The 10,962-nt window shown below is 44.3% G+C and overlaps 2 protein-coding genes across 2 annotated transcripts in view; one reads left to right on the forward strand and one right to left on the reverse strand.

Annotated features, from left to right (window-relative positions):
* GLP1R (glucagon like peptide 1 receptor) overlaps positions 1-4,498 on the forward strand; it is a 79,665-nt gene extending 75,167 nt beyond the window's left edge. Inside the window, exon 13 of the mRNA XM_041404393.1 lies at positions 4,308-4,498. Coding sequence (XP_041260327.1) covers positions 4,308-4,475 — 168 coding nt within the window. The 3' untranslated portion in view covers positions 4,476-4,498. The remainder of the gene's footprint in view (positions 1-4,307) is intronic.
* Positions 4,499-8,945: 4,447 nt separating this feature from the next.
* On the reverse strand, positions 8,946-10,527 carry SAYSD1 (SAYSVFN motif domain containing 1). Its single transcript, XM_041404119.1, has 3 exons — positions 10,312-10,527; positions 9,519-9,764; positions 8,946-9,440 (listed from the first exon to the last, which is right to left on the reverse strand). The coding sequence occupies exons 1-3, from the start codon at positions 10,525-10,527 to the stop codon at positions 9,150-9,152; spliced, it is 753 nt and encodes a 250-aa protein (XP_041260053.1). The 3' UTR covers positions 8,946-9,149.
* Positions 10,528-10,962: the final 435 nt, after the last annotated feature.

Consider the following 10,962-nt stretch of genomic DNA (forward strand, 5'->3'; position numbering starts at 1 on the left):
ACAGCTGCTCTTCTTAATATTTTTTTACTTAATTTGCTTGTTTTGCTTTTACTTGCTTTTTATTTGCTTGTTTTTGTGAATGTGGGAGTGGAGCCCATTTTATTCTATGAACTCAGCTCAGCTTGCTGGTGAAGTTGGCGAATCCTCATGGCTATTCTTGTACAGTTTGGTTTCATTTGGTTTCCCTGTGGCCCAGCTGCTTGAATGCATTGTCACTTTCTCATTAAAACTGAACTTCACTGAGTGGTTAACTCACAGACCCAGAAGAAGTGTACCTTTGGCTTTGAGTTAATTGATTGCAAGTACCATCTTCTGTGGCTTCTGCTGAATCCCAGCCCTGTAGTGGGAAAGGGTATTGTTCTGTTTCAGTATTGCAGGAATCTCTCGTGTTACCTTCTAAGTGATTATTATTCATTTATTCAGCAGCTAGGTTTGTAAGGGAAGCAAACACTACTCATTTAGTCACTACATTATTAAATTAAATGCACGTCAATATTTTTAACACTCACAATAAATCTACTTTTAACTATGACATGGTAATTCAAGATCACTTATTGAGAGAGAGGCCTCATCAAGGAATTGGAATCAGTAGAAAAATGTGCTACTTCTATCATTATGGCCATGCTGGAGTCAACAGGAAAGCAGCAGGCATCCTGAATTAAGCCTTGCAGGAGACTGCTCATTTTTGTAGGTTGTGGTTAAGATTTTATTGAAGTGAATCTATTAATTGTACTGCTTACCAAAATCAGAGGTGAGTAGCAGCAGGCGTCGCTGTTGGGAATGAATGTCATTTGCTGCGTGTCATGAATTAGAGAATATTTGTTTCAAATTCCTGGTATGGCTTTACAGGTGTACTTCAATCCTGAGATGCAGCACCGTCTGCTGGTGGATCATGTGTTTCTTTTGATTCACCTTTGGCGTTTGCTCACGCATCCCTTGTGCAGCTGCAGCCAGGCCTCTGATGTGTAATGCTCAATAACTTCCTTCACATGAAATAACAGCAAAGTTACATCATAACCCAGACTTTATTACAAGCCCTCAAACAGGCACCCTTGTTTCATTTGAGGGAGCTTACTGTGTAATAGCTTACGTGTGTTTCTAAGAAATGCTCCAAATCTCTTGTTACTATAATTCTCTTGCCTTTGTAATGTAGTTCATAAGATCTAAACACGATGAGTTCAGCTTCACTGACAGTCTAGGATTAATTATTTTGTTGTTCCAATTCTTGTTCAAAGAGTAGGATTTTGTGAAGCCTGGTCATCAGTGTCCATAAAAAAAATCTTTAAAAAGAGTTTGGTTAAGTAAAGTCTGTTCTAAACTAGATGAGAATTCTTTTCCTAAGCTAAATGAGAAACTGTCTTCTGACACACTGTATGTGTCCAAAGACTATCCTTGTTTTCAGTGTGGTCTACATTTTATTTTTGTCTCTGACTCAATGACTACTTTTTCTTTAACCATACAGAATGAAAGTTCTTTGCAAGTCCTTGTGCACAGATCAATAGTAGAAATGCAAGATAGAAGGGTTTTTAATGTCCTTTTCTAATATCTACTTCTGAAAAAAAAAAAAAAAATTAGGATTTGCTCATATTTCAGTCTTACTTTGCCTGAAAGATTCTGGATTTTCTCTGAACTTGCTCTGAAGCCAACAGTAGGGTCTCATGAGATTGCCCATTACCACCAATGTTCTTTGCAAAATGAGCTAGGCTTAATATGACCAGTTTTTCTGCTGTTAGTGCTGCTTTCTGTAAGAAATACTTTCAACCACACAGATATTGCCTTTTTCCACCACTTAGTTGAAGATGGTTCCACACAGAATGGAAGTTCTTTGCAAGTCCTTTTGCACAGATCAGTAGTAGAAATGAAGATAGAAGGGATGTTAATGAGCCACTCGCTCACTCCAGTTTGGTGGGATGGGGAAGAGAATTGAAGGAATAAAAGTGAGAAAACTCCTAGGTCAAGATAAAGACAATTTAATAGGTAAAGCAAAGCAAAATGTGGAATTAATTTACTACTTCCTGCTGGCAGGCAGGTGTCCTCTCAACTTCTTGCACACCTACAGCCTTCCTGCTGTCAAGGTGGGATGAGAAGCTGAAAAGGCCTTGGCACTGTGCAAGCCCTGCTCAGCAATTACAAAAGCATCTCTATATTACCAAGACTGTTTCCAGCACAAATACAAAACACAACCCCATACTAGCTGCTGTGAAGAAAACTAACTCTACCCCAGCCAAAATCAGCACATCATAGGAGCTTTGTTCTTGGTATCATTTTCCTGTATAGCTTATTCTGGGGAATCTTATCAACACAGGAAAGTTAGCAGGGTAAGTATTTTGCTGAAATATCTGTAAATCTGCTTCTGTGCTCAGGAACTGCCTCTGCAAAATAAATCTTAACCAATTCCCTTGCTTATACATTCAAAGCCATTTAGGCAAAAACTCAATTCCACACAGGCAGCAGACCTGCTCCCTACGCTCTTCCTAAACCCTGGAGAGAAAACTGACGTTATGCCAGTCATATCTGTTGCTAAGATAGACCCATTCCTACAGTCTTTTGTTCAGGTCTTCCATTCACTTTATCTCAGTTTTGCAAGGTATTTGTATCATAGCTCAAGCCTGTCGTGTCCAGCTGGAGTAAAGACTCATTTCTTCCCTTTGACTGACCTAAAGGTACCTATTTCTATTGCTATTGACTTAGTCAGTCACTACAGGCATGCTTTCATTCAGAATTTGCCAGTAAATGCCTACAACAGTTTTTTCCCAGTGCTGCCTTATGCTTCCATGACCACAAAAGATGCCAAGTACTGGAATGGTAATATGGTAAATTATTTTCCTGCAGACACTTGGTTCCTGCATTTCTGCCTTCATCTGACCATTCTCCCTCATTGTTCTGTGCCAAGCTATCCCAGACACACTGTCTTTTTCTGGTGTGTTTGTGCACCTTTTGACACAACAAACCCCCTTACCATGCTAAAATGCAAGCATCTGTCTCATCATCTTTCCTTCTGACCCATTTGGTTGTTACAGTGGAGGTCAGATTCTGGATTCTGACAGATTGTGAGAAACAGAGATGCAGCTGGTTCCACCAGGACATTCAATACAAGGGCTGACAAGCACTGATAGAGGCGCCCACCAGGGGAAGACAATTAGTTTTGTAAGGCTTTGTTCCTTTTTTAGGACTGCCTCTCAAATTCAGTATTTCACAATAAACAAGCAAAGAAAGCAGACATACAGCAGCTGGTTCCCTAGGAAGTTTCCCTCAGAATATGAAGGTTTCAACAGCCTGGGCATGATGACAAACCTGCTGAAACTGCCATCAACCTACTTAGTCTCTTGGTACTCAGTATGAGATCCTAAAATAAAGGAAAAAGCATCTCTCCAGAGAAGGCTCCCTTAAGTGACCCACCTACAGTGAACTTACTTCCACGCTGAAGTAGACCCCATAATGAACTTAATACTGTGGTTGCACTCCTGCCTTTATCTAGAGTAACAAGTGTGAAATTTTATGTCCTCTGCCTTATGTGTTAAAAGCTAATGGAGGTTCTTACTTCAGTCAAGTGGCAAGAACTTTGCCTGTGGAACAGGAAGATCTAATTCTGTTCTTGTTTAGCAGTTAGAAAATCCTGGATAAACTTCCAAACCTGTGCAGAGGTTACACAGTTTGATCCAGAACCTGTGACTAGATGAGCATACTTTGTAGCTTCAAGAAAAGCTATTGTCTGAAATGAGATACTGCAATTGCTATTTGAAAGGGAAACAAGTACAGTCTCTAACTTGCTTAATTGTTGTTTTCAATTCTGAATATACATTTGATTATTGTATGAAATAAAAATATCCCACATAAGTATTCAAAGAACAAAAATAATCCAGGACATAATAATGTATAAATCAAACCAGAATTCAGAACTCTTAAGAATACCTGTGGTGCAATATTGAGCAGAAATTCAGTCTTTTCAGCTGTTTCATGGCTGATAAGCAAAGTCAGGTTAATTGTTAGTACTGGTAGGGCATAGAGTCCAATCAGTATTGCAGGTGAATACAATTTAGAGCAAAATAATGAAGGTAAGATTTTCTGGTGCATAGAAGAGCTTTTTTTCTACAAGTAAAAATGAATGTCATCATTATTTTAAATGTGGAATGGCCTACAGTGGATTAATGAGATAACTGGATAATTGGAAGCAATAGTACTGCAGGTTTAAAGCACTTCCAGTTTTTCTCAGTAGTGTGATATCCTTGCTGTTTTCTGATGGAGTAATTTAAAGAGCTGATTAGTTCTACATTCATTCCTTTTGTTTCCTTCTTTGCTTCTGTTAGGTTCAGATGGAGTTTCGGAAAAGCTGGGAGCGCTGGAGATTGGAACACTTGTATGTCCAGAGAGACAGCAGTATGAAACCTCTGAAGTGTCCGGCCAACAGCATCAGCAGTGGGGGCACAGTAGGCAGCAGTGTCTATGCTGCCACTTGTCAGGCCACATTCAGCTGAGATTTCTGCAGGTGAATCAGACTGAGAACAATGAGCTGTATAATGTACCTGAAAACCCTTAAACACCCAAGCAAGTGGCTTAAGTTTGCCATCTCCAGCAAGAAACTTAAGCATGTGTTGCTCATCGCCTGCAGGCTGCTGGACAAAGGTTTCTAGGGAAAGCAATCTGCTAATGTAATGAACACATCAGAGGAAAAATTGGTCATGTCTAAAGTAAGTTAAGAGTTTTTTTCCTATTTGCACACAAGGCCTCCAGGGGTCCAAAACTTAAGTGTTGCATTGATCCAGTCTGAAATCACAGGGTCAATGGCTTATTACTGTTGAGTGGGTGAGCTGAGTGATCGACTGATTAAATTACAAGGATATAGAATATGATTATTGCCAAAAAATACATTTAGATGTTTCTGGGGGTAGGGCAAGGTGCCATCATCATTTTTAGAAAATAAATAATTTAGTGGGACATAACTTGAGTTTCAGGAAAGAATCAGTTTGGTAGCAGGGGTTTCCCAAAGTTAAAGATGAAAATATGCTAATCTGTTTTCTGGGTAGGTGAAGAACAGCATCCTGAAGGTCTGTCAGTATACAGCAGGTAGTGTAGTGAGCACTTTTGAATGCTATCTTCAAGTTTCACTTTAAAAAGTACAAAACCCCAAACAAAACAAATATGCAGTATCTGTTAGGTACCTCCTCTGCTAGGAATAGGTGCACGTTACCTCTTTTGACATGGATAGAAATGTGCTCTGCATGCAGAGCCCTTCCACTGTCAGTGCTAGGCTGCCCACCTGGTGGGGACACAGGCATTCACAGGGATAGAGTGATGGCTTGTGTTTCAAGAGAACCTTTCCTGTCTGAGCTTCACTCTGCTTCTTGTGGGTGCAAACACACAGAAAGAAGTCAGCTTGCGGCCACTGCTGGTCTCAGCAGACCTCTCCTCATTGCAAAGATGCGGTAGCTGGCAATGCGTGCTCACTTTTGTTTCCCCTCCGCCCTTGGTCCTTCTCTCCTGTGGCACAAGGTACCCTTGCGCGCGGAGGGGAAGGTGGCCCAGGCGCAGGGCGCGGGTTCAGGACCAAGGACAGCTCCCGCCCCCCTTCCCGGGGTGGGCTGCCATCCTGAGCGCTTGCCAGCTTCCCACCAGCGACATTCCAAAAAAAACCCCAAAGAAAACCAACAACTCCAAACAAAAAATCCTGAACTCCATGAGCTTTTTTTCTGTCTGTTTAAAACAACAAGGGCTCGTGCAGTGACTGCACCCACACTGTGTAGTGTGTTCCCTCCCTGACGTTGACAAGAGTTGCTGGGACAAGCAGAAGTACCTTTAGAAGCTGGATGTGATACGTTGCATCACTTAATAGCAAGCTTTGCACAGCTTTACTCTTACTTGGACTCCCTTTACAACAAAGAGGCCAAGTGCCAAAGACGAGCTCTGAGAATCTCCCTACTCACGAAATTTTTGTAATAAATAAGTAACTTCCATGGCAAAGCAGTTACAGCGACTCAGCAGAAATAACCCTCCCTATTTTCAAGTCTCTTTGCACTTGCATTCACAGCCCCTATTACCGAGAAAGAGGATGGGATATTCTGGGATGTAACTCAGCATCTTTCCTGCCTGAAGCTAGGTTGCTTTGCATGGGATTATTTAATCATTGTATTAGAATCCTAATTGCCAACAGCATGGATTAGTTTTGCAATCATAAGGTTAGAATTGAATTAAAGAGGATGTGCTACCACATTGTCCTCTAATGCTAGTAATTGAGCTCCAGGGAGAAAGACATGTTTGCAGAAATCCACCACAGTTCTCAGGCTGGCTTACGTGTCTTCAGCATGCTGGCTTCTCTGCAGGCTGCTTCCAGGCCTTCCCTCTCTTAACATCGGTTGCAAAGATGACTTTGGAATGAAGCACTTCAAGTTCTTCTGTATATTTAATAACTAGCTTCTGTGTTGTGTGACCATCAATACAATACTTGTCTGCTATATGCAGGCGTTAACTGCTGTCCTGCAAGTTAATTAATTAGCTTCCTGTATGTACAGAGTATCTTGATGTTTCTATCTAACATCTATCCTGAAGTGCTAAGAATAGGAAAAAAAAGTGCTAAAGATTGCCACTGGCAGGTGAAAGGGCAGCATGGTGACAGATGCAATTTACAGCTGTGGCGTAATGCACACTGGTGGGAGTAATTTCACTCATTAATATTCAAGAGTGGATGCTGGTCCTGCTTAGTTGTGTGCAAACCTGGGAAAAAAAAGTTTCTGCTGCTTGTGCAGCTGCTGGTAAGGTGATAGTTCTGCTATGACAACAGGAAGTTACAGAAGTGTTCTAACTCACTGCAGTGCTGGACAAACAAGTGTATGTAACAAATGAAAGAGGACAGACATGGGCATAGAGAGCATTTCCATGTGTGATAACAAACATGTACTTAATTGCTGTCACAAGCAAGATTCAACAGCTTGATGTGCTTTGAGTTAGTAAGCTGTTCTTGTCCCTCCCCATTTGTGAATTGAGGGCTCTGGGCCCACAGGAATAGCTCCAGTTAAGTTATCTTGGTGACTTCTGCTTGTTAGAACACAAGACAAAAGTAACGTAACAAAGTGAGGTCTTAGCCAAGCAGAAGGCTGCAGCAGAAATTTTCCCCCCCTCTAATTAAACTCTCACTAGTTCAAACCTTTTAAAATCCCCTCTCAAAACAACTCAGTGGAAGTAATTAACACCAAGCAGATTTACAGTATTTGTGTATTTAGAGACTGAGCAAGGCCTCAGTGCCAATTTCTCCATCATACTTTATCTACTTCAGTAAAACCTTTTACAAGTCTTTGTTTTTCATGCCATCCCTGTTTCACAATGTGTAATGTACATTTATTTGAGTAGCACGAAATAAGCAAACGAACACAAAGCACTGGAAGAGATGAACTGTGTCAGTTTTTATTTCTTGTGCCTTTTGGCTTCATGCTCACTTATTGTGTAACTTGTTTCATGAAGCATTAAATACAAGAGTCTATAAATCCACCTGGACATAATGCAGTTAGAGTGTATAGCAAGTGAAAACTTTATTTTCAGCATTGCTGCTATGAATTTTTATAATTTCATTGATCTTACCTTATATTTAATATTTATTTGCACGTATTTTCTTGTTTTAAAAAATACCCACAGAACTGAACTGTACGAGATGTCAGATTATCAATTCCCCATAAACACTATGCTGATGTTTATTTTTATTGTTGTGAATAAAGTTTCAACTCACAAAATTCCATTACTTTCAGGTGTTTTGAGTACCATCTAACTACTTCTTACCCTGTTACTAGAATACTTTTAAAGAATGGAAAGATTCACAGTCTGTGGTTCTTTCAAGGAAACAATGCTTTATGTGGGCAGATGTGTGTCTACTACCCAGAGGTGTTTGACCCTGCTGAGCCTACATTAATCAAATACAAAATGCAGCATGTTATAGAGTCAAAAGGAATCGGTAAGAACAAAGAAAACTTGGGGAGGGGGGTTTACTGGAGGATTACAGAATATGTGCAAATGACAAAAATTTTTGCCTTCAAATAGCAGGACTTGGAATTTATACAACAGCCCAAGATAGAAACTGAGAGTGCTGTGGAGAGCTACTGACAGATGCTTATCAGTGTTAACATATTACATGTGCTTTCATCTATTACTCTCTTACTAGTCCAGTTAAATTCAAAGCACCACTTTCTTTTGTTTCTACAACCAATGATCAAACTTGTGTTAGTCAAACCTTAACAATGTGTTTAACTGTTAGAATTAGAATACATAATGGAACAGGACTTGAAAGACCAATTTGTGACTTTTCTTCTTAACTCTGACCTCAGAGACATAAGTTCTAGCAGCTGCTCTTCAAAATGATGACTGAATGAATCATAAAATTGTTACCGTTGGAAAAGACCTTAAAGACCATCAAGTCCAACTGTCTATGTAGCATCACCACCATAGAACCATGTTCTCAAATGCCACACTTTGTTTTTTTCCATGCTTTAAGCAGTGGTGACTACCACTTTGCTGAGCAGGTCTGGCTCAATGCAATGATCTGCACATTAAAACCAACAGTGGATCATACAAATACAGCTGCCAGAAATACGTATTTTTTATAAGCTTACAATTATGAAAACTGTAATATGAAGCAAAAAGGGAATTATAATCTGATGTTTGTGTTAGGTGAAAGACACCACTGCAAACCAAAAGTAGCAGCCTCTTTAAGTATATGGCTATTGCTTCTTGTCGTTTCTTCAGAATGAGATTTCCAGCCGGTGCAGGGGAGAGCAGCAGCACCCTTCCACTGCAGGTGTCCTCAAACGCCAGCCTTTGTGTCTGTCACCTGTGGCAAAGCCCTCGGGAGCTGAAGCTCTCCAGGTGACACGCTGGCAGCCGCCGCTGTGACAAGGCCGTGCCTCTCAGAGCCGCTCCACAGCGGCCGAAACAGCTGCCCGGCCCCAGGAAACGAGACCAGAGCACAGGCTTTGCTACGGCTTTATTCGGGACCGGCCGGCGCCGTGGGGCACGGGGCCAGCAGTAAGGCTCAGGTGTTTTTCTGCAAAGGAACAAATCACATTTCATTCCCCCAAGCCCCGGCCCTTCCTCGGGGCGGCGGCAGCGGGGCCGGCCGGGCGCGGCGGCTGTCCCGGCCCAGCACAGCGCAGTCCCCGCCGGGCCCGGCGCTACCTGCCCGCGGCGGGCCGGTAGTGCAGCTCCCGCTCCAGCTGCTCGGCCGTCAGCGTCCCGGCGATGGCGGCGCAGCCGGGGTTGAAGACGGAGTAGGCGCTGAGCTCGCCGGGCCGCCGCTCGGCGGGGCCGCGGGTGCCGGCGTACATCCAGTAGAGCAGGGAGAGGACGAAATAAGGCAGCCCGAGCTCCAGCTCCGCGAACAGCGCCAGCAGCACGGCCCACAGCAGCACCTTCAGCAGCAGCGGGCGCGCCCACACCGGAGCCGCCGCCGCGCCGGGCCGGACCTGCGGAGGCGGCGGGGAGACGCGGCGTCAGGCACCGGCCGGCCGCCGCACCCCCGCCCCGCCCGCCTCGGCGCTCACCTGAGCGCTGCCGCCCGGGCCCTCCGCGTCTGCCCGCGGTCCCTCGGCGGCCTCCGGAGCCGCGGCCTTTCCCGGCGGCTCGGCTGGACGCGGAGCAGCTGTAGCTCTGCCGCGGGCGGCGCGGAACTGAGCAAGGCGCCGCTCCACGGCCGCCGCCATGGCCGAGCCGCGCCTGCGCCAAGCCCGTGACGGCCCGGGGAGAGGCGGGGCCGGGAACGCGGAGCTGCGAAGGCGGCTGGGGACCCACTGTGGGGAGCCTGAGGCGGCTGGTCAGCCCCTCCTCACCCTCCGGGATGGACAGCAGAGCCGGCGATTCGCTCTGGAGAAAAGCTGTAATTCATCAGAGACCACTCGTGTTTTGTTTTCACACAATTTTTGTGTTGGAAAAGGCGTCTGAATTACAGTCCACCTTTGACCAAACACCAAATCAAAAAGATCATGGCATTAAATGCCACGTTCAGCCCTTTCTTGAACACCTCTGGAGATGGTGACTCCACCACCTCCCTGGGCAGGCCATTCCAGCATCTAATGAGACCTTTTGTGAAGAAATTCTTCCTCCAACCTAAACCCCCTCTGGCGCAGCCTGCAGCTGTGTCCTCTTGCCCTGTTGCTGGTTGCCTGGGAGAAGAGGCTGATGCTTACCTGGCTAAAACCTCCGCAAGCCACCTCTTCTCTGGGATGAACAACTTCAGTGACTCATGTTGGCACCAAAAACAAGAGGGGATGGAGAGAATAAAGCATGGAGTGACCAAAGCCTGGGGAGGAGGAATGAGGCGTTCACAGCCAGGCTGACCATTTGCGTTGGGCGTCGGAGCAGAGGTTTTAGCAGAGCGCTGAGCAGCTGGGGCAGGGCAGCGAGCAGGAGGAGGAGAGCACCGCTCTGGGCTTGGCCACTCGCCATGTGGTGCCAGGAGCCAGGGCTCGCCCTGTCCCCTTCTCTGCTGGCCCTGGAGAAAAGCCTGTGGTGGGCTCCCTCCAACACAGGCCCACGGGCCTTGCCAGCATCCATCCCGCACTCTCTTTAAGTCAAATAATAACATTGGGAAAACCAGCTCTGTCACATCATGTTCCAGCTATCGGCACTGCCAAGAAATAAAAATTTATTTACAGAATCTGTCTCTTAGCCTCAGGAGTAAAATATCTATCACTCTCCAGCAGTAATAGTCAGCAATGAGCCATCATTTCATCCTGCAGTGCTGTTTCCAGTTACTTATAGCCTTCTCAGAAGTGACCTTTGGGGCTGAATGTCTCATGCATGTGTCAGCTCAGAAGTGAATATGAGAAGTCTAATAAAAATCAATTTGAGTGTTCTTAAGTTATCTTAATGTGGAAAAAATTATGTTTTTTCCCAGCTAAATAATTTTTCAAATGCCTATTTTATGCTTGGTTACAAAATTACTTTCTTTTAACCTTCCGACTTTGCAGAGAGTGCCACAATGAATAA

This window comes from Onychostruthus taczanowskii, unplaced genomic scaffold, assembly GCF_017590055.1.
Source record: "Onychostruthus taczanowskii isolate IOZ18803 unplaced genomic scaffold, ASM1759005v1 scaffold21, whole genome shotgun sequence".
Taxonomy (NCBI): Eukaryota; Metazoa; Chordata; class Aves; order Passeriformes; family Passeridae; genus Onychostruthus; species Onychostruthus taczanowskii.